Consider the following 27,778-nt stretch of genomic DNA (forward strand, 5'->3'; position numbering starts at 1 on the left):
GCAGCTTTGTGTCGGAGCCGGACATTAGATCCGATACATTGTCTAAGCAAAGGGGCCAACGTATAAGACTGTCAATCATATTCTGACTCCTGCATGTAGAAAGATTGCAGAGGGGGGTAGTTACCCTTTAATCCTAGCCTGGCATGATTTATTGGCCACACACATCTGACTGTCAGCTGGAACTGCCATCTAAACAGAGTTAATCCAAAATGGGCAAATTATCTGGGTCAGTGCAGCACATCTCACCTGTATAAACTTTATTTACACTTCTGATCAGCACTAAACATTCCACAACCCAGCGGGACTTGAACAAACACCTGTATTGCGGGTCACCGACCCATAACCACCTATGTATGTAAATACAGCAGGAAACCAAGGACATGTTCCTCAGGGCTGATGCTGGGTTTGGTACCAACTGCAGTCCTACGGTGGTACCTGCCTACAGTCTTTGGGAGGGGTTGGAGGTGGGCCCCAAGACTTGGGTGCAAGTCCAGTGAAATGGAAGAAACCATCTATAAATAAGAATATACCTTTATATGGTACTGATCCGACCCACCATAAGAAGTAACACAGATGCTCAGCTTTCTAGGAGACCCTACGTTACTCCTTGATCATGAGTCGGAACAGTTGCTTTAGGAAACAAACACGACATGATCCCTTGCCAAGTCTTTTGTACCCAGAAAGTAGAGCAGAGAAGGGGACGGCTATGGGGGACCAGTTCCAAGTCTTCCACTCACCTGTCCAATCACAATGGGCCGTATAATGTCATGAAATAAAGTGATCTCCCAGAGGGAGCTCAATGAAGAGGACTCCGTGGTACATATTATTGGTGGTTCCTCAGCTGATGGTCTGACCTTGCTGCTTGGGGGTGGGATGGGTTCCTCTCAGTTTGAAGTCCCATGATCCTAATGGAAAGCCCCAGTTCATAGAAAGTTGATGTAGACCTTCCCGATGCTGAGCTGCCCGTTCTTCCTCGTCATACAGGTGTCCAGCAGGTCCCGGGTCGGGAGGAACGTGTCTGTGCTCTGAATGAACTGGTAGAGTGCTTGCTCCCCTAAAGTTGAGTTTTTCTTAATGTCCCGTTTCACACTGTCCAGAAGGACCCCTCTGATATCCTTGGGCTTCCCCGGGAGTCCATACACCATGAATAACCCCAGACAGTCGGACCCCACCAGGCGGCAGAATTCCTCCAGCTTCTCAAACCTACTTTTGTCCTTGGAGGAACCAACGGGTGGTGGGATCTCCATGGTGGTGACATTGTTGGCCTTGCCTTGGACATTGGACTCCTTGATGTCCAGCTCCAATATCTGGAAGGCTTGCACAGCGATCTGAAGTTTCACCACCTTATCAGGACCGGACAGGGTCCAGATCCAGTCAATGCCGAACAAGGCGGACTGCTGCTTTGTCATTTTGTTGGTGGCGATTCTCTCCTCGACGCCCTTCTCCAAACAGAAGTTGAAGAAGTTCACCAGGAAGAGTTCGTTCAAGGTGTCGGTGCTGGGATGGAACGACCCGAACGGGTCTTCAAAACCGAGATATTCCTTTAGTTTTTGGGAGGCGTGAACGACCGCCTGGCTGAATATCTCACAGACAATGTCCGACTTGTCCAGCGGTTGGCCGCTCTTCTCCGGAACCGCAATGTTCTGGCCCATTTTCCCAGTGGTATCAATGGGGATGAGTCTCTTCAGTGCATAGAGAATCACAGGAGACGGAGTTCTTATAGAGAAGCTGAACAATGAGCTGTCCCTTGGCTCCGCTCCAGTCTGCCCAGTAGGTGTGTCTGCTCATAAACTGGAAGGGCGGCTTTCACTCTCTCGGCTAATGCAAATGTCCTGGTTTCTCACTCAAAAGTGCAACCATGTTGCTAGGGTCATGGTCCCTAGCAACCTTATTCTAAAGCTTTAGAACTATATAAAAAGACGTATAAAATAATAATGCAGGGCCAGTCCACCAGGATGAGAAGGTTAATTGGATCAGCCCTGCTACACAGGGTGTGTGTATATAATGCAACATGTGTTGCACTGTGCCCTTTAATCTCTACAATAAAATGGGTCTGTCCCACAAAATAAACAGCGGGGCGTTGTATCCTGCCCACAGCACTGAGACTGATTGAGCAGCCGGAGGAGAAGAGGGGGCTCAGTCCTGGGGATCGGGAGTCGCTTCCACTGCTGCACAACTACAGTTCCCAGAATCCTTAGCTAAGCAGCAGAGGGGTGGATACCTGGGGAATAAGTAGTGTATTGGTGAGTTAAAAAAAGTCCCGAAATGTCGTCATGATCTGGGAGTTAAAGCTTCCCCTCCCCTACTTATGTCTCTAGAACTCCAGAGTAAAGGGGAAGTACAATGTGGTCACACTGCTCACACTCACATTAGTGGATGTCACTGGGGGATTAAGGACTTTACTTGCAGTAGTAGGATTTAGTGCACCAATAGGTCTCACATAGGGCTTTATCCAAAGTATCTTACACCTCATTGTAACGTTTTGTATATAATTCACAAGAGCTATGAATATCCTTATAATCTCAGTATTTAGTGATGTCATTCCTGTCACATTACTCATTTATCCCTTATAATACATGAGTGATACTCAGAGTTCCCTGTATAACTCAGCCTGCAGCCTTGTGCCTTTATATGGTCACAGAACAACCCCTCAGTGACTTCTAATATCCTTATCATTTACAGTAGGGGGTACATTATCCCTTATAATACATGAGTGATACTCAGAGTTCCCTGTATAACTCAGCCTGCAGCCTTGTGCCTTTATATGGTCACAGAACAACCCCTCAGTGACTTCTAATATCCTTATCATTTACAGTAGGGGGTACATTATCCCTTATAATACATGAGTGATACTCAGAGTTCCCTGTATAACTCAGCCTGCAGCCTTGTGCCTTTATATGGTCACAGAACAACCCCTCAGTGACTTCTAATATCCTTATCATTTACAGTAGGGGGTACATTATCCCTTATAATACATGAGTGATACTCAGAGTTCCCTGTATAACTCAGCCTGCAGCCTTGTGTCTTTATATGGTCACAGAACAACCCCTCAGTGACTTCTAATATCCTTATCATTTACAGTAGGGGGTACATTATCCCTTATAATACATGAGTGATACTCAGAGTTCCCTGTATAACTCAGCCTGCAGCCTTGTGCCTTTATATGGTCACAGAACAACCCTCAGTGACTTCTAATATCCTTATCATTTACAGTAGGGGGTACATTATCCCTTATAATACATGAGTGATACTCAGAGTTCCCTGTATAACTCAGCCTGCAGCCTTGTGCCTTTATATGGTCACAGAACAACCCCTCAGTGACTTCTAATATCCTTATCATTTACAGTAGGGGGTACATTATCCCTTATAATACATGAGTGATACTCAGAGTTCCCTGTATAACTCAGCCTGCAGCCTTGTGCCTTTATATGGTCACAGAACAACCCCTCAGTGACTTCTAATATCCTTATCATTTACAGTAGGGGGTACATTATCCCTTATAATACATGAGTGATACTCAGAGTTCCCTGTATAACTCAGCCTGACGCCTTGTGCCTTTATATGGTCACAGAACAACCCCTCAGTGACTTCTTATATCCTTATCATTTACAGTAGGGGGTACATTATCCCTTATAATACATGAGTGATACTCAGAGTTCCCTGTATAACTCAGCCTGCAGCCTTGTGTCTTTATATGGTCACAGAACAACCCCTCAGTGACTTCTAATATCCTTATCATTTACAGTAGGGGGTACAGACAAAAAAAACTGCTGGTTGTGACACGTGAGAAGTGAATTTATTACAAGAAATATAATATATACTGACTCATGAATATTGTGGCACAGGGGAGGGTCACTTTGTACAATACATGACAATGACAACTGTTAGTAATAATTGCACCCCAATATCCCACAAGCAGCCCCCCCTCCCCCAAAACAGAGGACCCAATACATTTTTTTTAAAAAAGATAAAAAGCTGCGTCACTTTCACTCTGGGAATTGTAACAAAATCCCTGGCGACAGCCAATAGAAAAGCTGCTTTATAAATAGGCAGAGGTACAAAAGTAACAACAAGCCGGGGGTTCCTGGGGGTCACCGGGAAGCCGAAAGTTTAATCTTAAAAAGGAAAGTTACAATAGGATTCTGATTGTGCTGCACCCTGTCCCTGGTTGCTAAGGCAGCAGCACCCTAGCAACAGATACAGAACCATAATGACTTGTCCCAGATTCCTACACTCAGTATCACATGACAAGGAAACATTAACCCTTTGTATGGCTTCCGCGTAAAATACCTTTTATGTTTTAATTCGAAAGGATTATTAGGGGGGTACCCGGCCCGTTCCAGTAACCAGCTGGTCGCGTCATGTTAAAATTTTTTTAAAAAAAGCAAAAACCACCAATTCTGTAGCGCCGTGACCTTAAAATATATTTCTATACACAGATTTATTAAATAGAAAAAAAAAAAAACTCTATAAAAAATAAAAGCACAGTCCATAGGAAAACATCGGGGGGCAATAGATCATATATATATATATATATATATATATATATATATATATATATATATATTTATATAAAAAAAAGGGGCAACTTGACCTTAAAACACGTCAGCAGCTCCCCATTGGCTGGGGGGGAGTCAGATGCTGGCAGTGTCGAGTTATAGTTCAGCAACAACAATACACATTAGTAAGGTTTTGATTTCAAGGGGAAGTAGGTTTTTTTTTTAAAGCTTTTAATGACCTATATTTTGGGGTGGATACGGGTTTCTGAGCCGCCTGCAATTTAAGCTGTCTGGTTGCTATAGTTACCGACCATGTCATTAGGTTTTGAGAACATTTCACCTACTTTCCCTGCTCTGCCTCCTCTCTCTGAAAGTGAAGCCCTGTAACCACTACTAGAAAAGTGAGACACAGGGTTTCTATTGTTTATTCCGCTGTAGCCTAGAGATCTCCCCTCCCTCCAGATTCTGGATTCCTGCCTTTGCCTGACTCACTGTCTCTTACTATAAGAGGCAGAATCCCTGCCATAAAGTGAGACTGGACTGCTGTGCATTAGCCAGACAGGAAGTTGATACGTGAGTAGCAGGAAATACCTCCCCAGAAACGACTGCCACTAAATAAGACTTCTTTTCTAGCTCCATGACTGAAAAATTTGGGGGGCAATTTGGACAGCCCAGTGACAGAGGTCTGACAATAAGGGGAGCACAGTCTGGGGGCCCGGGTGCTCTTTCCAGCTTTCTAATAGGGGTCACTGACCCCATTTATAAAAACAAATGCTCTGTAAAGCTACAAATGTATTATTATCATCTGTGTATTCAGGCCTCTCCTATTCATATTCCAGTCTCCAGTAATAGAATGTCCAATTCTAGGCAACTTTGCAATTGGTCCTCGTTATTTTTGATACTTTTCAATGATTTGCCTTTTTGTCTGACTCCTTCCAGCTTTCAAAATGGGGTCACTGACCCCATCTAGAAACAAATGCTCTGTAAGGCGACATAGGTAGTGTTACTTTTTATTTCCAATCAGGCCTCTCCAGTCTCTTATTCAAATCAGTGTATGGTTGCTAGGGGAATTTGGACCCTAGCAACCAGACTACTGAAATAAACTGGAGAGCTGCTGAATAAAAAGCTAAATAAGTCAAAAATAAAAAAATAATAACAAAGGAAAACCAATTGCAAACTGTCTCAGAATATCACTCTCTACATCATACTAACAGTTAATTTAAAGGTGAACACCCCCTTTAACCCTCTAATTACCCCACCGTTATTGACAGAGCAGCCCAGGAGAGAGCAGTCTATAATAAACAGAGCAGTATAGCTTAATGGTATCGAGTATCTCAGCAGTAGCAGACAATAGGGGGCGCCCTGCAGCTCTCTCCCATTAACCCTATGCAGCTCTCTGACATTAACCCTATGCAGCTCTCTCACATTAACCCTATGCAGCTCTCTCACATTAACCCTATGCAGCTCTCTCACATTAACCCTATGCAGCTCTCTCACATTAACCCTATGCAGCTCTCTCGCATTAACCCTATGCAGCTCTCTCACATTAACCCTATGCAGCTCTCTCGCATTAACCCTATGCAGCTCTCTCACATTAACCCTATACAGCTCTCTCACATTAACCCTATGCAGCTCTCTCACATTAACCCTATACAGCTCTCTCACATATTAACCCTATGACGACGCTGAGATTCTCAATTATTGCAGCTGAACCAATAGGCACATTCTCTCCTCTCTCTCCGACTCGAACCGTTAAAATACAGAAGAGTAAAATCCTGGACCAGGGAAGTTACAAAAGACGCAGGAGGCGGGACTCGACGGATGGATTGTCACACGTTGGAGTCCTCGTCTGTGATGCTGGCGCTGGGCGACCGGGCGGAGTAATCCTTAAACATGTCGTCCTCCTTCAGCATGTGCTGCGGGCACAAACAACATGAATCAGCCTCGCAGTTAATACAGGGGGTTGCTAGGGGGGCTGACCCTAGCAACCAGAGAGCATGGGAATGCAAGAGAGACAGAATAGAAAAGCTATGTTATGGCTGGGAGAAGGGCAAGTACGATGCAGAAATGCTCATTGTGATTGGCCGATAATAAAGACAATGGCAAATAGGAAAGAAATCAACCAATGAGCAGCCAGTGCCCTGCCAGAACCAATGAGAGTAGAGCAATACAGACACATAGATTATATATATATATATATATATATATATATATATATATATATATATATATATATATATATATAAATAATTCATGAGACAGGGCCCTGCTGCTGGAATAGTTTCTCACTAAGTGTCACTTCAGAGACACTTACTGTCAGATTGTTTATTCCTTCAGAGAACGCCCCGATTTGCCTCACCGTCCCCTCCGAATCCTCCATCTGGGGGCAGGAAAGAAACAACATTAATAACATTCTCCTCCTTTATATCCCCCCCCCCGACTCATTCTGTTCTATTTAATGTACGGAGTCCTGCCGCCCCTGCTGGAAGGCAGTTCCCTGCATCTACTGTCTAACTGTCACCCACTCACTGTCACCAACTGCCGTTTCCCTCACCTGCTCCAGTCGGTCCAAATCGTCATCGTTCAACATGCGCAGGTCCAGACTGGGCCTCAGGGGCTTTATTATCCCGTCGCCAGAATTCTGATCCAAATCCATCGGACACACGTATTCCTCCACCTCCTCCTGCTTCTTCTTCCGCAACGTTCCAAAGTTACTGAATGCCAGTTTCTTTGGCTTCATAGGGAGAGAGATCATAATATTTACTTATAGTCTCAGTGTCTGTCAGTCTGGGAATAAGCTCCGCCCCCTACTGTACTGTCTAACGGAATCAATATGGCACCTCCTCCTCCCATATGTATAAATACAAATATACAGAGAAGGAATGTTCTGGGCACACAATAAGCTGTACCCTCATACTGTACTGTCTAAGGGAATCAATATGGCACCTCCTCCCATATGTATAAATACAAATATACAGAGAAGGAATGTTCTGGGCACACAATAAGCTATACCCTCATACTGTACTGTCTAAGGGAATCAATATGGCACCTCCTCCTCCCATATGTATAAATACAAATATACAGAGAAGGAATGTTCTGGGCACACAATAAGCTATACCCTCATACTGTACTGTCTAAGGGAATCAATATGGCACCTCCTCCTCCCATATGTATAAATACAAATATACAGAGAAGGAATGTTCTGGGCACACAATAAGCTATACCCTCATACTGTACTGTCTAAGGGAATCAATATGGCACCTCCTCCTCCCATATGTATAAATACAAATATACAGAGAAGGGAATGTTCTGGGCACACAATAAGCTATACCCTCATACTGTACTGTCTAAGGGAATCAATATGGCACCTCCTCCTCCCATATGTATAAATACAAATATACAGAGAAGGAATGTTCAGGGCACACAATAAGCTATACCCTCATACTGTACTGTCTAAGGGAATCAATATGGCACCTCCCTCCTCCCATATGTATAAATACAAATATACAGAGAAGGAATGTTCTGGGCACACAATAAGCTGTACCCTCATACTGTACTGGTCTAAGGGAATCAATATGGCACCTCCTCCCATATGTATAAATACAAATATACAGAGAAGGAATGTTCTGGGCACACAATAAGCTATACCCTCATACTGTACTGTCTAAGGGAATCAATATGGCACCTCCTCCTCCCATATGTATAAATACAAATATACAGAGAAGGAATGTTCTGGGCACACAATAAGCTATACCCTCATACTGTACTGTCTAAGGGAATCAATATGGCACCTCCCTCCTCCCATATGTATAAATACAAATATACAGAGAAGGAATGTTCTGGGCACACAATAAGCTATACCCTCATACTGTACTGTCTAAGGGAATCAATATGGCACCTCCTCCTCCCATATGTATAAATACAAATATACAGAGAAGGAATGTTCTGGGCACATAATAAGCTATACCCTCATACTGTACTGTCTAAGGGAATCAATATGGCACCTCCCTCCTCCCATATGTATAAATACAAATATACAGAGAAGGAATGTTCTGGGCACACAATAAGCTATACCCTCATACTGTACTGTCTAAGGGAATCAATATGGCACCTCCTCCTCCCATATGTATAAATACAAATATACAGAGAAGGAATGTTCTGGGCACACAATAAGCTATACCCTCATACTGTACTGTCTAAGGGAATCAATATGGCACCTCCTCCCCCCCATATGTATAAATACAAATATACAGAGAAGGAATGTTCTGGGCACACAATAAGCTATACCCTCATACTGTACTGTCTAAGGGAATCAATATGGCACCTCCTCCTCCCATATGTATAAATACAAATATACAGAGAAGGAATGTTCTGGGCACACAATAAGCTATACCCTCATACTGTACTGTCTAAGGGAATCAATATGGCACCTCCTCCTCCCATATGTATAAATACAAATATACAGAGAAGGAATGTTCTGGGCACACAATAAGCTATACCCTCATACTGTACTGTCTAAGGGAATCAATATGGCACCTCCTCCCCCCCATATGTATAAATACAAATATACAGAGAAGGAATGTTCTGGGCACACAATAAGCTATACCCTCATACTGTACTGTCTAAGGGAATCAATATGGCACCTCCTCCTCCCATATGTATAAATACAAATATACAGAGAAGGAATGTTCTGGGCACACAATAAGCTATACCCTCATACTGTACTGTCTAAGGGAATCAATATGGCACCTCCCTCCTCCCATATGTATAAATACAAATATACAGAGAAGGACTCACCTTTACTTTAGCGGTGGCAGTCAGGAGCACATATTCTGGGGACGCCAGGGCTTCCTGTTTCTGTATCTGGGCCTGTTGGCCAATGAGGAGGTTGAAGTGGGTGGCTAAGTGCCGGCGCAGGAGGGTCTTGTTGGGTGGGATATTCAGTAACTGGGCCATTGTCTCCACATTAAAACGAGGCTCAAGAACCTGCAGAAGAAAATGAAATGAATATATAAAATGCAACAGGCGGAGGGCGGGGCCTCTGCAATCTGATTGGACGGTTGCCACAAGCTTTCCATGATTGACAGATTTATTTGAGTACTTATGGGCAGCCCAGGAGCTGCTGAGTGTTCTCCGTAGAATCAGTAGAAGAGATGGTGAGGGCACAGGGAGCTGTAACGGGATCACAAGGGACAAGGGAAAGTTATGAATAATTAGTGAACTCTAATGGCCGACAAAACTGCTGACAAGAACGGGTCTGGTTACTCCACTCAGCGGCTCCAGGGTTTATGGCAGTTACTGGGACTGGCATTTAGCAGAACTGCAGGGATTCAATACGATTGTCTCTCTCAGTGGCAGTGGGTCATGAGGAGCTGGAAGTGGAATCTAAGGGGTTAATCATGAAGAGGTTAACGAGGATGTGACATGGGGCCGACTGTGAGCAGAGGAAGGAGAATATTTGGGAAAAGGACATTATTCCTGGTTATTGGGTACAGAGAAGTCCGTGCAGGAAAGGATCAGGGCTGCATTGAGTATAGTTGAGTATATACTGTATACAGACAGACAGACAGACAGACAGACAGACAATAGCAACTCCATAAACACATTACTAGGTTGATTCTAAATGAGGGGCTGATATATATATATATATACTGTATTTCTTGTATTAATGACTCCCTCCTATACACAGAGCTGCACCTTATACACAGGGAATCCACAAACCTACTCACCATTAACCCCCCGTGCACCCCGCTCCCCCGCAAATTCGGGGCGTATTCTGCCAGATCCACCGAACGCAACCACTCCATGACCCTGTGATTGGTCCACTGAGCCACCTCCGAGGGGCTGATGTTACTCTGCAGAGAAATGGGGGGTCACACCTGCACAAAACGTACACCCCAATATCTTCCCCACACCCCACACATTCATTCATTCATTCTAACAGCTTGAAACTTTCATAGACGTGGGAAACCCCGACAGCTATTGGAGTATATATGAAATATCTATATATCACTATAGGAGTATTTATTAAATATCTATATATCACTATAGGAGTATTTATTAAATATAATTATCACTATAGAATATATATTAAATATATTTATATCACTATAGGAGTATTTATTAAATATCTATATATCACTATAGGAGTATATATTAAATATCTATATATCACTATAGGAGTATATATGAAATATCTATACATCACTATAGGAGTATTTATTAAATATAATTATCACTATAGGAGTATTTATTAAATATCTATATATCACTATAGGAGTATATATTAAATATAAATATCACTATAGGAGTATTTATTAAATATAATTATCACTATAGGAGTATATATTAAATATCTATATATCACTATAGGAGTATATATTAAATATCTATATATCACTATAGGAGTATATATTAAATATCTATATATCACTATAGGAGTATTTATTAAATATAATTATCGGGTATAGGAGTATATATGAAATATCTATATATCACTATAGGAGTATATATGAAATATCTATATATCACTATAGGAGTATATATGAAATATCTATATATCACTATAGGAGTATATATGAAATATCTATATATGACTATAGGAGTATATATGAGATATATATATATACAGGGGCGGTTGTTACCTCATCAGACGGGCGCCGGCGCAGACAGTTGGGCTCGAAGCTGTTGATGCGCAGAAGCTGAATGGCTCTCTTTATACTGAGATGGTGGAGGACACTGACCACTTTCAGGGAGAGCAGATCCTCCTAATAATCACAATCAATGATCAGACAGGAGGGTCGGGGTCGGGAGGGTCTCGTTCCTGCACATCCAGGAATACGTTCGGCTGCTGCCCAGGAAATCTCTGCTCATCACTTCATACAACTGACCCCTCTCCAGACTCTATCAGCCCTGCCTGCAGCTCTTGTGCAACTACACTTCCCAGCGTCCCCCGAGAGATCCGGCAATTCTAACCATATTCCCACCGCACTAACGTCACAGGACCATATGGTTCCTATTGGGCTCCGTCCCACCCAAATTCATTCAGTTGGACTTTTGACAGATTCCAGGGAGCCTGGCGCTCGGCCCAATCCCACAGACTTGGCTGCAGAACTTACACAACTAGTTTATTGTTCTGGCCCCAGTGGACTGAGCTGCAGAATCAGCACCATGTGTAACTTTCCTGGGCCCCCCTTCAAATCATGGGATCATGTTCCCCTCCCACTGAACGGATCAGTCAATATGGAGCAAATAGGGGGGTTATGGGTCCTCTCTTGGCCCCCCAGATTCTACAGTATTCTGTGTCACCCTGATCAACAGTGACAAACACATTTATTCAACAGCCATTGATTCGTGGTGAAATCCCGAATTTCGCCATGTACAAATTCTTGCGAAAATTCGCCGTGAAAAAACGCCCATAAGAAAAAAACGCCCGTTGACTTTAATGCATTTGGAGAAATAAATCACCATAAGAAAAAAAACACCCATTGAATTTTTAGAGAAAAAAAGTCGCCATAAGGAAAAACACCCATTGAGTTTAAAGGGATACTGTCATGTGAAAAATGTTTTTTTCAAAATGAATCAGTTAATAGTGCTGCTCCAGCAGAATTCTGCACTGAAATCTATTTCTCAAAAGAGCAAACAGGTTTTTTTATATTTAATTTTGAAATCTGACATAGGGCTAGACATATTGTCAATTTCCCAGCTGCCCCCAGTCATGTGACTTGTGCTCTGATAAACTTCAATCACTCTTTACTGCTGTACTGCAAGTTGGACTGATATCACCCCCCTCCCTTTCCCCCCCCCAGCAGCCTAACAACAGAACAATGGGAAGGTAACCAGATAACAGCTCCCTAACACAAGATAACAGCTGCCTGGTAGATCTAAGAACAGCACTCAATAGTAAAATCCATGTCCCACTGAGACACATTCAGTTACATTGAGAAGGAAAAACAGCAGCCTGCCAGAAAGCATTTCTCTCCTAAAGTGCAGGCACAAGTCACATGACTTGGGGCAGCTGGGAAATTGACAATATGTCTAACCCCATGTCAGATTTCAAAATTGAATATAAAAAAATCTGTTTGCTCTTTTGAGAAATGGATTTCAGTGCAGAATTCTGCTGGAGCAGCACTATTAACTGATTTATTTTGGAAAAATGTTTTTTCCCATGACAGTATCCCTTTAAGGGTAAGGGCACACGGTAAGATTCAGGGAGACTCCCCAAAAAGCGACTTTTTTTTACGGCGACTTTTTTCATGGAGATTTAATCGCCTGGCGACTAATCGGCTCTTCTTCAAGCGACTAATCTTCCCAAAAAACCTTTCCACCGGCTAGAATCGAAATCGCGGGCGGGATGTCACTCTGAGGACTTTGTTTTCCGAAGTCGCCTTACAGGGGCAACTCTGGAAAACAAAACCCTCAGAGTGACATCCCGCCCGCGATTTCGATTCTAGCCGGTGGGAAGGCTTTATGGGGAGATTAGTCGCCCGCAAAAGAGGCGATTAGTCGCTTGAGGAAGAGCCGATTAGTCGCCAGGCAATTAAATCTCCACGAATTTTCCCGTGTGTTGCTGCCCTAATGCATTTGGAGAAAAAAGTCGCCGTAAGAAAAAATGCCCAAGATTTGTCGCGCGTGAAATGCCCATTGACTTCGTGAAATTTCGCAAATTTTTTCGCAGATTCGCAGATTTTTTTTGCCAAACCAAAGCAGGCCAGATTGGCTCATCAGGACAGATCACCAGTTACTGCTATTGATTTCTATCCGTGGCACTTACAGACGTGGCATCACTTACCACGGCCAAATAGTGGAGCATCCGCCCATCAAGCTTGGCGTCATCAAACTGGGTCTTGTACTGGGGGAGCCCGATATCGTCCAGCCACCCTGGGGCAGAGAAAACACAATTAGCGAGGGCCACGGCAATCCCAGAATCCTTTGGGAGTGGTGGCCCAGGAGCATCTGGGGTCACGTGGGTCAGAGAGGTCGCAGGGCACTTACGGGTCACCCATCTGTAGTCTAATCTCCCATAATTGCTCTCGTCCTCCGACCCCAGCGACTGCAGAGCCAACTGGAGCTTCTTCCTGTGCAACGGCTGTTTGATCCCCAGTTCCTGCGGGAAACAAGGGGGGACATGTGAGTGATGGACCGGGGCACAAGCCGAGGGAATTAGGGGAGACTGAGGGGGAATCAGCGGTGCAGCTGAAAAGGCTTTTTTTATTTCTCATTAATACAATGTGTCCATTCACATTCCCTGAGCCTGACTTGATACAAAGTAGCAGGAGTCAGTTCTCATGCAGGGCTGCCTAGATAGTTTCAGGAGTCAGAACCAGCAGTGCAGAGAATATAAAAAAAAAAAAAGAAGAGGCGCTTACATTTACACAGAAAATAATCAACGGGCACTGAAAAGTTAATAAGAAAATCTGCACCCATCCAACTCCCTGCTCAGTTTGGCACAGCGTCTACTCCCCGCACCTTCTCCAGATCCTGCTGAGAGGCGTGAAGTAAAGTCTGTCCTGAGACGATCCACTGCTTGCAACTATTTACGTAACCGCCCAATCCTTGATCCCGAAGCCACGAGCAGACTTGATCCTTCGTCCACTTAGCAAACGGCGTGTCCAGCTCACTGCAACGAAAATTATTTATCATAGGTATTCCCTGTACTAAGCACAATTCAGCAGGAACAGTCCCCTGAGTTTGCTCATAGTCTGTACAGAGAGATCCCATAAAACTATGGCAGCATAGGTATTCCTCTGTACTAAGCACAATTCAGCAGGAACAGTCCCCTAAGTTTACTCATAGTCTGTACAGAGAGATCCCATAAAACTATGGTACATAGGTATTCCCTGTACTAAGCACAATTCAGCAGGAACAGTCCCTAAGTTTGCTCATAGTCTGTACAGAGAGATCCCATAAAACTATGGTACATAGGTATTCCCTGTACTAAGCACAATTCAGCAGGAACAGTCCCCTGAGTTTGCTCATAGTCTGTACAGAGAGATCCCATAAAACTATGGCAGCATAGGTATTCCTCTGTACTAAGCACAATTCAGCAGGAACAGCCCCTAAGTTTGCTCATAGTCTGTACAGAGAGATCCCATAAAACTATGGTACATAGGTATTCCCCTGTACTAAGCACAATTCAGCAGGAACAGTCCCTAAATTTGCTCATAGTCTGTACAGAGAGATCCCATAAAACTATGGTACATAGGTATTCCCTGTACTAAGCACAATTCAGCAGGAACAGTCCCCTAAGTTTTAAGTTTACTGAGACTTTCAGACCTATAGATTATGTTTAAATATCTGCATGAGAAGCAACACTATCGGGACACATTTATCTGCTATAAAACCTCTGGCTACAAACACAAACCTGTTCACTTGACCCAGATCACGGGACCAGCCAAGTCTAGGCCCAGCCGTCGATCTTGTTCCGCCCCTCTTAAATTCTTCCTCCAGCAGATCATCTTCCTGGTTCAATGTCGTGGACTGACTTCTCTTCAGCCTGGGGCATGCAAAGAAAAAATGGGAAATTGTGCCATTGAAGGGGGAAGTGTATTTCCTGGTACTCGTGTGACTGTCTCTACTTCCTTTGCACAGGGGAGTGTATTTCCTGGTACTCGTGTGACTGTCTCTACTTCCTTTGCACAGGGGAGTGTATTTCCTGGTACTCGTGTGACTGTCTCTACTTCCTTTGCACGGGGGAGTGTATTTCCTGGTACCCGTGTGACTGTCTCTACTTCCTTTGCACGGGGGAGTGTATTTCCTGGTACTCATGTGACTGTCTCTACTTCCTTTGCACGGGGGAGTGTATTTCCTGGTACTTGTGTGACTTTCTCTACTTCCTTTGCACAGGGGAGTGTATTTCCTGGTACTCATGTGACTGTCTCTACTTCCTTTGCACGGGGGAGTGTATTTCCTGGTACTCATGTGACTGTCTCTACTTCCTTTGCACGGGGGAGTGTATTTCCTGGTACTCGTGTGACTCTCTACTTCCTTTGCACGGGGGAGTGTATTTCCTGGTAGTCATGTGACTGTCTCTACTTCCTTTGCACGGGGGAGTGTATTTCCTGGTACTCATGTGACTGTCTCTACTTCCTTTGTACGGGGGAGTGTATTTCCTGGTACTCGTGTGACTGTCTCTACTTCCTTTGCACGGGGGAGTGTATTTCCTGGTAGTCATGTGACTGTCTCTACTTCCTTTGCACGGGGGAGTGTATTTCCTGGTACTCATGTGACTGTCTCTACTTCCTTTGCACGGGGGAGTGTATTTCCTGGTACTCGTGTGACTGTCTCTACTTCCTTTGCACGGGGGAGTGTATTTCCTGGTACTCGTGTGACTGTCTCTACTTCCTTTGCACGGGGGAGTGTATTTCCTGGTACTAGTGTGACTGTCTCTACTTCCTTTGCACAGGGGAGTGTATTTCCTGGTACTCGTGTGACTGTCTCTACTTCCTTTGCACGGGGAGTGTATTTCCTGGTACTCGTGTGACTGTCTCTACTTCCTTTGCACAGGGGAGTGTATTTCCTGGTACCTCGTGTGACTGTCTCTACTTCCTTTGCACAGGGAATGTATTTCCTGGTACTCGTGTGACTGTCTCTACTTCCTTTGCACGGGGAGTGTATTTCCTGGTAGTCATGTGACTGTCTCTACTTCCTTTGCACGGGGAGTGTATTTCCTGGTACTCATGTGACTGTCTCTACTTCCTTTGCACGGGGGAGTGTATTTCCTGGTACTCGTGTGACTGTCTCTACTTTCCTTTGCACGGGGGAGTGTATTTCCTGGTACTAGTGTGACTGTCTCTACTTCCTTGCACGGGGGAGTGTATTTCCTGGTACTCGTGTGACTGTCTCTACTTCCTTTGCACGGGGGAGTGTATTTCCTGGTACTAGTGTGACTGTCTCTACTTCCTTTGCACGGGGGAGTGTATTTCCTGATACTTGTGTGACTGTCTCTACTTCCTTTGCACGGGGGAGTGTATTTCCTGGTACTCGTGTGACTGTCTCTACTTCCTTTGCACAGGGGAGTGTATTTCCTGGTACTCATGTGACTGTCTCTACTTCCTTTGCACGGGGGAGTGTATTTCCTGGTACTGTGACTGTCTCTACTTCCTTTGCACGGGGGAGTGTATTTCCTGGTACTCATGTGACTGTCTCTACTTCCTTTGCACGGGGGAGTGTATTTCCTGGTACTCGTGTGACTGTCTCTACTTCCTTTGCACAGGGAGTGTATTTCCTGTACTGTGTGACTGTCTCTACTTCCTTTGCACGGGGGAGTGTATTTCCTGGTAGTGTGACTGTCTCTACTTCCTTTGCACGGGGAGTGTATTTCCTGGTACTCGTGTGACTGTCTCTACTTCCTTTGCACGGGGGAGTGTATTTCCTGGTACTCGTGTGACTGTTTACTTCCTTTGCACGGGGGAGTGTATTTCCTGGTACTCGTGTGACTGTCTCTACTTCCTTTGCACGGGGGGAGTGTATTTCCTGTACTTGTGTGACTGTCTCTACTTCCTTTGCACGGGGGAGTGTATTTCCTGGTACTCGTGTGACTGTCTCTACTTCCTTTGCACGGGGAGTGTATTTCCTGGTACTAGTGGTGACTGTCTCTACTTCCTTTGCACGGGGGAGTGTATTTCCTGATACTTGTGTGGACTGTCTCTACTTCCTTTGCACGGGGAGTGTATTCCTGGTACTCGTGTGACTGTCTCTACTTCCTTTGCACAGGGGGAGTGTATTCCTGGTACTCATGTGACTGTCTCTACTTCCTTTGCACAGGGGAGTGTATAGTTCCTGGTACTCATGTGACTGTCTCTACTTCCTTTGCACGGGGGGAGGTTTTCCTGGTAGTCATGTGACTGTCTCTACTTCCTTTGCACGGGGGAGTGTATTTCCTGGTACTCATGTGACTGTCTCTACTTCCTTTGCACGGGGGAGTGTATTTCCTGGTACTCGTGTGACTGTCTCTACTTCCTTTGCACAGGGAATGTATTTCCTGGTACTCGTGTGACTGTCTCTACTTCCTTTGCACGGGGGAGTGTATTTCCTGGTAGTCATGTGACTGTCTCTACTTCCTTTGCACGGGGGAGTGTATTTCCTGGTACTCATGTGACTGTCTCTACTTCCTTTGCACGGGGGAGTGTATTTCCTGGTACTCGTGTGACTGTCTCTACTTCCTTTGCACGGGGGAGTGTATTTCCTGGTACTAGTGTGACTGTCTCTACTTCCTTTGCACGGGGGAGTGTATTTCCTGATACTTGTGTGACTGTCTCTACTTCCTTTGCACGGGGGAGTGTATTTCCTGGTACTCGTGTGACTGTCTCTACTTCCTTTGCACAGGGAGTGTATTTCCTGCTACTTGTGTGACTGTCTCTACTTCCTTTGCACGGGGGAGTGTATTTCCTGGTACTCGTGTGACTCTCTACTTCCTTTGCACGGGGGAGTGTATTTCCTGCTACTTGTGTGACTGTCTCTACTTCCTTTGCACGGGGGAGTGTATTTCCTGGTACTCGTGTGACTGTCTCTACTTCCTTTGCACGGGGGAGTGTATTTCCTGGTACTCATGTGACTGTCTCTACTTCCTTTGCACGGGGGAGTGTATTTCCTGGTACTCGTGTGACTGTCTCTACTTCCTTTGCACGGGGGAGTGTATTTCCTGGTACTCGTGTGACTGTCTCTACTTCCTTTGCACGGGGGAGTGTATTTCCTGGTACTCGTGTGACTGTCTCTACTTCCTTTGCACGGGGGAGTGTATTTCCTGGTACTCGTGTGACTGTCTCTACTTCCTTTTTGTCAGAAACGCAGCAGCCGTGACTTGCTTTATGGCAGGGACTATAGATAGAAGCTGCAGGACAGACATATTATCAGACAAGTGAATGGCAATTGCTGATAAAACTACTCACTTCCCAAACAGTTTCCTTATTCCGCTCGTTTTCTTCTTGTAGTCGGGAGAAGACGGGGAGCTGCGGGGGCTTCCTCCTTCCACAGAATTCGGGGAAGACACTGCCAGATCCAGGTGGTCTGTGGAGCCCTTCTCCGTGTCTGATTTTCAGTGTAAGAAAGAGCAGTTTTGTTACGGCACCAAAGTTCATTTATTCCACAATTAAAGGGGAACTCCACCCAAGAACAATTTATTTTACCCAACGAGAGAAACTTATTCTCCCCCAACTTCCCAATATCCATTCATTCCTCTTTCTGTTCTGTGGGTCTGACTGTGACTCCTGCAGGTCTGTTGACTTGTGCTACACAGGAGTCAGAACCAGCAGTGCAGAGGCAATTAGTGAGAATGACCGGATATTGGGAAGTTTCTCTCATTAGGGAAATATCAGTTATTGGTGGAAGTGGGGGAGACAATGTAACACAATAAACACAATTCGGATCCAGGACACACACAGGACTGATCCATTTTTGGGATGCGCTGGGTTTGTTGGACTTTAGCCTGAATCCCGGGATTTTTCCCTGTAGGAGATCTAATTCCGTTGGGATCAATACTGGATATAAAGCACAGATTTGGGGGTGAAATGGGGTTCAGGTGAAGAATTTACTCAGCGTATCCCTAAAACAAATAATTACGGCACGAGGTGGCCCCCGGGCCGGATCCCCGGGGGTCCGGGATAATGGACCTACTTGTTTCTTCTACCCCGTTCCCCCGAAATCTAAAAAGGAACGAAGCTGCCCCCGTGCCGCTAATGAGACTTAGTACTAATTACGGTTATTAATGAATTAATTAATGACGGCAAGATGTGCCAATACGGAGAGCTTTGGAAAATCGAATTCTGGTTCCGGCAGGGAGGAGGGGATTAGAATTTGGTTTATACTGGGAATCTGTTTTTGGAATTTTTGGAATACTGAATCCTAATTTGCATATGCAAATAAGGGGTGGGAAGGGGGAAAACATTTTTTACTTCCTTGTTTTGTGACAAAAAGTCACGTGACTTCCCTCCCCACATGCAAATTATGATTCGGTTTGGCCGAATTCGAATCCTGCTAAAAAAGACCGAATCCAGAACCAAATCCCGGATTCGGTGCATCCCCAGTTTATACTGGTTAATGATGGGACAGGGACGGAAAGGGAAACTCGATTGTCCAAATGTCTCTTCGAGGCAGAACATTGCTCTGAAGCTCAGAGGAAAAAGCTCAGTATTGGCTTCTAAGACTAAAGGGTAACTCGTTATTAATTGCACGGCAATCAGCGGAAACAATGCGACTGTTACACGTGACACTGTCCCTTTAAGCCGCCAGCACTGAAGCACTAAGGGTTAATACACTCTAATTTAACTCCATTGTTACCCCACAATCAGCAGCACCCTCCTGCCATACTGTGTTTTAACCCTTTAACCCGCCGGGCAGCTCCGGGGCCAGAGTCGACAGCAATGGCAGCTAAAGGGTTAAACAGGCACATACTTTCCCTTTAAAACAAGGCTCCAGTTTCCCTCTCACCCCTTTCCTATGGGAATAAATAGGAGTCCCGGGGCCCTTGTTACTCGGGGTTACGGCAGGGATTATTATTATTATTATCACACCAATTAGTCATGGATCCTATGGATGATTTAGTGGGGGGATGGTTGGTACATGTGAAGCGGATTTACTATACCTAGAGCGGGTGCACTTGCACTTCGGCTGCGATCTTCACATTTCCAATAAAGTGCACAATAATCACACGCAGCCCGGGGAGAGAATGTGCAGAGAGATATTTATTAAAACAGTGTAACACCCTGGACACGGGGGGCGCCAGAGAGACCCCCATAACAGACACAAGTGCTCTTTAATCTGGTTGCTATGGTCAGTGATCCTAACAACCTGATGAATAAATACATTAAGGGCTGAGTTCACTTCAAATACAGTTACATAAACCATTGAGGAAGCTGTGGGTCACTGACCCCAGTAACCAGAGAGCATTTTAATAACAGATAACTTCCCCTTTAATTCCTCATTGCATCACATGATCTGTTTCCCAGCACCGCTATTAATTGCCCCTGTTACCATGGTAACAGGTACGAAGTTAACAAGCTGGGGGGGCTGTGTGGGTTCCTCTGGGTACCCCGTTTCCTCCCAAACTCTAAATACATACAGGCAGGGTGATTAGATTCTGATTAGACTGACCATAGTGTGTGTGAATGTGTGATAGGGACCTTAGATTGTAAGCTCACTGGGACTGATGGGAATGTGATAGGTTCCTTAGATTGTAAGCTCACTGGGACTGATGGGGATCTAATAGGGGCCTTAGATTGTAAGCTCACAGGGACAGGAACTGATGGGAATGTGAAAGGGACCTTAGATTGTAAGCTCACTGGGACTGATGGGGATCTGATAGGTTCCTTAGATTGTAAGCTCACTGGGACTGATGGGGATCTGATAGGTTCCTTAGATTGTAAGCTCACTGGGGCAGGGACTGATGGGGATCTGATAGGTTCCTTAGATTGTAAGCTCACTGGGACAGGAACTGATGGGAATGTGAAAGGGATCTTAAGATTGTAAACTCACTGTGGCAGGGACTGATAGGAATGTGATAGGGACCTTAGATTGTAAGCTCACTGGGGCAGGGACTGATGGGAATGTGATAGGGACCTTAGATTGTAAGCTCACTGGGACAGGGACTGATGGGAATGTGATAGGGACCTTAGATTGTAAACTCACTGGGGCAGGGACTGATGGGAATGTGATAGGGACCTTAGATTGTAAACTCACTGGGGCAGGGACTGACGGGAATGTGATAGGGGCCTTAGATTGTAAGCTCACTGGGGCAGGGGCTGTTGGCAATGATGTATAATCTCTGTACATCGCTGTAGAGTAGGTCAGCACTATACAGATAAAGGCACTTCCAAGTTTAGAAGAAACTCCTACCAGGGGGGGTGAAGACCTTATATCAGGCACCAGCAGCCCATATGGACTTTGTTACCCCAACAGATGGGGCAGGTTCATGTATTTGGGGTGTGGGAGGAAACTGGGGTACCCAAAGAAAACCCCAAAAGATAAACACCCCTTGCACACCGGCCTGTCTGGAATCAACACAGGAGCCTCTTCCTATACCAACCCCCGTGCCACCCTGTGCCCTCCAAGTCTTCTCTTCACCTCCTGAGTCTCCTACTACTACTGATACTACTGCTTCTATTATTACTACTACTACTATTACTACTGTTACTACTGCTATTACTACTACTTCTGCTGCTATTATTACAACTGCTATTACTACTACTACTGTTACTACTACTATTGCTGCTGCTATTATTACTACTGCTGTTACTACTACTGCTGATTCTATTATTACTACTACTATTGTCACTACTACTGCTATTGCTTCTATTATTACTACTGCTATGACTACTACTACAACTACTGCTGCTATTACTACTACTTCTGTTACTACTGCTTCTATTATTACTACTGCTATTACTGCTATTACTACTACTACTGTTACTACTACTACTGCTGCTGCTATTATTACTATTGCTATTACTACTACCACTGCTGCTATTATTACTACTGCTATTACTACTACTACTGTTTCTACTACTATTGCTGCTATTATTACTACTGCTGCTTCTATTATTACCACTACTACTGTTACTACTACTACTATTGCTTCTATTATTACTACTGCTATTACTACTACTACAACAACAACAACTACTGCTGCTGCTATTACTACTACTACTGTTACTACTGCTTCTATTATTACTACTGCTATTACTACTACTGCTGCTATTACTACTACTGCCGCTACTACTGCTGCTATTACTACTACTACTGCTATCAGTACTACTACTGCTTTTACTACTACTGTCAACTACTACTACTACTACTACTACTTAGGGATGCATCGAATCCAGGATTCTGGCTTTTTTAGCAGGATTCAGATTCGGCCGAATCATTCTGCCCGGCCGAACGGAATCCTAATTTGTATATGCAAATTAGGGGCGGAGAGAGAAATCATGTGACTTTTTGTCACAAGGAAGTAAAAATTTTTTTCCCCTTTCCACTCCTAATTTTCATAGGCAAATTAGGATTTGGTTCGGTATTCGGTCGAATCTTTCGCGAAGAATTTGGGGGTTCGGTTGAATCCAAAATAGTGGATTCGGTGCATCCCTACTACTACTACTGCTGCTACTACTACTACCACCTCCACTACTACTACTGCTGCTACTACTACTACCTCCACTACTACTAATACTACTACTATATATAACCGCAGGCTCGGTAGCAGAAATGTATCAGCTGATGTATCTGTCTGTAACTGAAACAAAGAGGTCGGAGGATGAGTTAACTTCCCCTTTAACTGGTCTGTAATTTAGTGGCCCCTAAACAGACGAGGGGGCCATTCTGTCGCCTCCGGTTCCATAATCCAGAAACAGAACACAGAGGGTTAATAAGCCCCTGATGAAAGTGACGTGAGCGATACAATGTCTCAATAATGTATCAATTAATGTATCAGTAATGAATCGATAATGTATCAATTAATGTATCAATTACGGATCAATAATGTCTCAATTAATGAATCAATTAATGTAATGTATCAATAAGAAAGAGAAGCTTTTCTATTCTCTCTGCTCTGAACCTGCCTGACCACTAGGGGGCAGAAGCTGATTTATAATTAAGCCTCGGATTCTGCAGGGGGGGGAGGGGATGGAAAAAGTGGGATAAACAGGGAGATTTTGGTCGGAGCAGTTTGTTGGGAAAGGGAACGTTTCTCTTATTCCCACACGACAATCAGGAGCAAATTAACCTCGGGAGCAATAACTGCTTATTAACCCCTCGCTGGACTGGATAGGGACACGTGTTCATACATCAAGGGGCAGATCATGCTCCAATTAACCATTAGTCTCCTGTAGGATCCCGAGTCACTCGTTTAAACTTCCCCTTTAATTCCTAGAGGCAACACACTCAGGCGAGGCTCCATGGATTGAGAAGTCAAGTAGACGGGCAGCGCTGTCACTTTAAATCTGCCCAATATAAGCAACATGGCAGCTCCACTGACTCCTCTCTGAGACTTAACTCCGATATTCCCAGGGAAGAGAAAGGATGGAGGGTCTATAGCACACGGTAGCACCCCACTACTACATACCTAGATTGGGGGTACTCGACGTCTTCTTGCTGTTTTTCATCTTAAAGAAACCTCGGCCGAAGGAAGACCTGGACTTACGACTTCCAAAACTCTCATCGTCGGTGGCGGGGGGCCGCGGGGGGAGGGTTTGGAACTTGCCCAATTCTGGAGAAGCCGTTCCCTGAAAAAAATGAAGCCAAAAAGGGGGTCGCGGCAGCTCAAAATTCACCTTGGTGGCTTTACAACTGGAAGCCAGGAGCAGCAGCAGAAGAAGAAGAAGGGCCCCTATACTGTGGCCCCTGGATTTGTGGGGCCCTTTGCACTCACCAGCTCTGCAGGTTCCTTCTCCAGGTTCCCCAAACTGCTGCATTTCTTTACAGGAGATCTGAACAAAGGGAAACTATTATTATTATTATTAAAGGGAAAGTAAATATAATGCAAATTATAAGACATATTGCTCCCCAATAAAACACTGCCCCCCGGTGGCCACACTAGGAAAGACGGAAGAATTTGGCTTTACCAACTGTTCTGCTCACAAGGGGGTGCACCCCTATTACTGGCCATTGAAACAGGGCGGGGCCAACTTTCAGGAGGCGGGGCCCATTATCAGACTTACCCCGGGGGCTCTGGGGTTGTGACATCTGCAGACAGACTGGAGGTCTGAGCATCCCTAGAAAATAAAACAGAAATGGAATTAATTTATCCTGCAAAACGATTGGTTGTTACTGGCCGTGAAGAACATCGCCCCCTAGTGCCGAAAAGTGGAACCAAACTTTAAAGGGGTTGTTCCCCTTTAAATTAAATGATAGTATGATGTAGAGAGGGTTCTTCCGAGACAATTTGCTATTGGTTTTCATTTTTTATTATTTACCGTTTTTGACTTATTTCGCTTTTTATTCAGTTTCTGGTTACTAGGGTCCAAATTCCCCTAGCAACCAGGCACTGATTTGAATAAGAGACTGGAATATGAATAGGAGAGGGACTGAATAGAAAGAGGAGGAATAAAAAGTAACAATAACAATACATTTGTAGCCTCACAGAGAGTTGATTTTAGATGGGGTCAGTGACCCCCCATTTGAACTCAGAAGCTGCAAATCTTTCAAAAACGATAGAAAATAAATAATGAAGACCAATGGAAAAGTTGCTTAGAAACCTATAACATACTAAAAGTTAACCAGCCCTTTAAGCTCAGTGACCCTGGAATGACAGAGGGGGGGTCAGTCCCTATGAACCCACCCAAAGTTTCCATTGAAAGACTCTACTCAGCTGTAGCTGAACTACAACTCCCAGCAGCCCCTATCACTTCTAAAGGAAACACTGGCAGACCTGGTGATCCTTCCCAAAGCTCATCCTTGCTTTGTAGCTGCTGTAAAAGCCATAGAATTCCCCCAGAACTACAACTCCCAGCATCCCTTGTGGCAACACTGAGTTTCAGCAGAACCAAAGCCCTCGGGTTTCCATAGTAATTGAGGCTCACTCTTAGAATAACCCTATTGAAAATGAGTAAAAGGAACCCCCCAACTATTTAGTCTAAAGGGGGGATATTCTCTTGACCCCCGATTTCTCCCTGGATCAGTAATGAGACTCGTCCCTTCTAATAACTGTGCCCCCCAGATAAGCCCCATTAGTGAGAGATGATCTAGTGCCGAGGGGCAGAGAAACACGGGACTGGGGCATTTACCCAACGTCAGGGGGAGGGGCCTCCTCACTGGGAGCAGGAGCTGACACTTCATTCTGCTGCTGGAAGGGTCTGATTGAGGGGAGGGAGACTTGCAGGATACTCGTGTGCATCTCCACCTTGGGCTGCGGGAACAGAACAAAGAGCCCATTGAGCGCGGGACATAAACAAAACAAGCAGAACAAAGGGCGTCTGTGCCAGTCCCATGGGCACGAGACACACAAAACCCACCTGCTGTTTATTTATATATTATTCATATCAGGGAAACGGCTATTATTCTCCACCACCCCCAGGTTAACTTCACATGCACCACAGCTACTCCCCGCGCCCACAGTTTATCCCTGCGCCCACAGCTACTCCCTGCACCTACAGCTACTCCCGCGCCCACAGCTACTCCCGCGCCCACAGCTACTCCCCGCACCCACAGCTACTCCCCGAGCCCACAGTTTATCCCTGCGCCCACAGCTTCTCCCAAGCCCACAGCTACTCCCTCGCCCACAGCTACTCCCCGCGCCCACAGTTTATCCCTGCGCCCACAGCTTCTCCCTCGCCCACAGCTACTCCCTCGCCCACAGCTTCTCCCTCGCCCACAGCTACTCCCTCGCCCACAGCTACTCCCCGCACCCACAGCTTCTCCCTCGCCCACAGCTACTCCCGTGCCCACAGCTAATCCCCGCACCCACAGCTAATCCCAGCACCGAGCTACTCCCTGCACCCACAGCTACTCCCTCGCCCACAGCTACTCCCTCGCCCACAGCTACTCCCGCACCCACAGCTACTCCCGCACCCACAGCTACTCCCGCACCCACAGCTACTCCCGCACCCACAGCTTCTCCCTCGCCCACAGCTACTCCCGTGCCCACAACTAATCCCCGTGCCCACAGCTAATCCCAGCACCGAGCTACTCCCTGCACCCACAGCTACTCCCTCGCCCACAGCTACTCCCTCGCCCACAGCTACTTCCACGCCCACAGCTACTCCCACACCCACAGCTAATCCCAGCACCCACAGCTACTCCCCGCACCCACAGCTAATTCCCGCACCCACAGCTACTCCCCGCACCCACAGCTACTCCCCGCACCCACAGCTCCTCCCCGCACCCACAGCTCCTCCCCGCACCCACAGCTGCTCCCCGCACCCACAGCTGCTCCCCGCACCCACAGCTGCTCCCCGCACCCACAGCTGCTCCCCGCACCCACAGCTACTCCCCGCACCCACAGCTACTCCCCGCACCCACAGCTACTCCCCGCACCCACAGCTACTCCCTGCACCCAAATGCGGAGAATAGAGTATCAGCCTGATACAATGTATCAGTAACTTCAGTTATTCTGCTTAAAGGATAAGTAAACCTTTAAAATAAGTGAATGTAAAATTGATGAGGGGGCTATTCTAAGCACTTTTGTCATAAAATTAGAAACCTTTCTCACATCTTTCCTAAGCAGAAGAACATCAGCCTCTTTCTTTCTCCTGACAACTTCCTTGACTACTTGCTGGTCAGACTGGTGGGAAACTGACCAGCAGGTGGCGCTGTTGTAACACAATTCATTCATATTAACAGCACATGTATCCCTTAATATCTTGGAATCAAAACAAAATAAATAATGAGTGTAAATGACAAAAGTGCTTAGAATAGCCCCCTCATCAATTTTACATTCATTTATTTTAAAGGTTTACTTATCCTTTAAAGGGGTTGTTCCCTTTAAATTAACTGTTAGTATGATGTTGAAAGGGATATTCTGAGACAATTTGCAATTGGTTTTCATTTTTTTATCATTTGTGGTTTTTGACTTATTTCGTTTTTTATTCAGCAGCTCTCCAGTGTAATTTCAGCCATCTGGTTGCTAAGGTCCAAATTCCCCTAGCAACCATGCACTGATTTGAATAAGAGACTGGAATATAAATAGGAGAGGCCTGAATAGAAAGAGGAGGAATAAAAAGTAACAATACATTTGTAGCCTTACAGAGCATGTGTTTTTTAGATGGGGTCATCGACCCCCCATTTGAAAGCTGGAAAGAGTCAGAAGAAGAAGACAAATAATTAAAAAACTATAAAAAATAAATAATGAAGACCAATTGAAAAGTTGCTTAGAATTGACTAAAATTAAGTTGAAAGTGAACCCCACACTCCCCTACTGACCGGCCCCTGTCGCAGTCACTTACCTGCGGATCCGCAGGGAGTTCCTCTGGGCTGGGGGTGGTGGATATTGGGAGAGGGGAGGGGCTTTTGTCAGCGTCGCTGAGCGCGTTGCCATCGAATACGAGAGAATTGGAGCCGGAAATCACGGAGTCGTCACTTTCCACTTCTTTGCCTGAAAATAAACCCAAGTGTTAACGGTGGGATTAAAGGGGAAATTGACTTGTATATAGTGAGAATGGGAACCATGACTTATTTCAACTGAATCAGCCGGCGCAGGAGTTGCAGCACACGCGCATTACACTGCAGTTTCACGCGTTGCAATAAAAGAAGAAATTACCTTTTTTACCCTGCGCCAAAACCACCATGTCCTGCACCTTCTTGTACCTGCTGAGACACTGTCTGAGCTCCTCCATCTTCTGCTCCTGTAGGGGGGAAGC

The 27,778-nt window shown here is 45.2% G+C and overlaps 2 protein-coding genes across 2 annotated transcripts in view; both read right to left on the bottom strand.

Moving 5' to 3' along the window:
* Positions 1 to 242: 242 nt before the first annotated feature.
* Positions 243 to 2,555, bottom strand: rep15.L (RAB15 effector protein L homeolog). The gene has a single exon (XM_018251848.2). It carries the CDS (start codon positions 1,650 to 1,652, stop codon positions 924 to 926), a length of 729 nt encoding a protein of 242 aa, XP_018107337.1. The 5' UTR covers positions 1,653 to 2,555; the 3' UTR covers positions 243 to 923.
* Positions 2,556 to 4,724: 2,169 nt separating this feature from the next.
* ppfibp2.L (PTPRF interacting protein, binding protein 2 (liprin beta 2) L homeolog) overlaps positions 4,725 to 27,778 on the bottom strand; it is a 55,198-nt gene continuing 32,144 nt past the window's right edge. The window contains 17 exon segments of the mRNA NM_001093649.1: positions 4,725 to 6,415; positions 6,814 to 6,879; positions 7,054 to 7,233; positions 9,297 to 9,485; positions 10,229 to 10,354; positions 11,144 to 11,266; positions 13,291 to 13,379; positions 13,494 to 13,605; positions 13,968 to 14,118; positions 14,863 to 14,994; positions 18,389 to 18,527; positions 23,548 to 23,707; positions 23,854 to 23,911; positions 24,143 to 24,196; positions 25,208 to 25,329; positions 27,365 to 27,513; positions 27,679 to 27,763. Of these exon segments, the coding sequence (NP_001087118.1) occupies positions 6,329 to 6,415; positions 6,814 to 6,879; positions 7,054 to 7,233; positions 9,297 to 9,485; positions 10,229 to 10,354; positions 11,144 to 11,266; positions 13,291 to 13,379; positions 13,494 to 13,605; positions 13,968 to 14,118; positions 14,863 to 14,994; positions 18,389 to 18,527; positions 23,548 to 23,707; positions 23,854 to 23,911; positions 24,143 to 24,196; positions 25,208 to 25,329; positions 27,365 to 27,513; positions 27,679 to 27,763 (2,022 nt within the window). The 3' untranslated portion in view covers positions 4,725 to 6,328.

This window comes from Xenopus laevis, chromosome 3L (assembly GCF_017654675.1).
Source record: "Xenopus laevis strain J_2021 chromosome 3L, Xenopus_laevis_v10.1, whole genome shotgun sequence".
Lineage (NCBI taxonomy): Eukaryota > Metazoa > Chordata > Amphibia > Anura > Pipidae > Xenopus > Xenopus laevis.

Excerpts from the sequence above, each read along its gene's own strand:
- rep15.L (XM_018251848.2), bottom strand. The coding sequence starts at position 1,652 with ATGGGCCAGAACATTGCGGTTCCGGAGAAGAGCGGCCAACCGCTGGAC.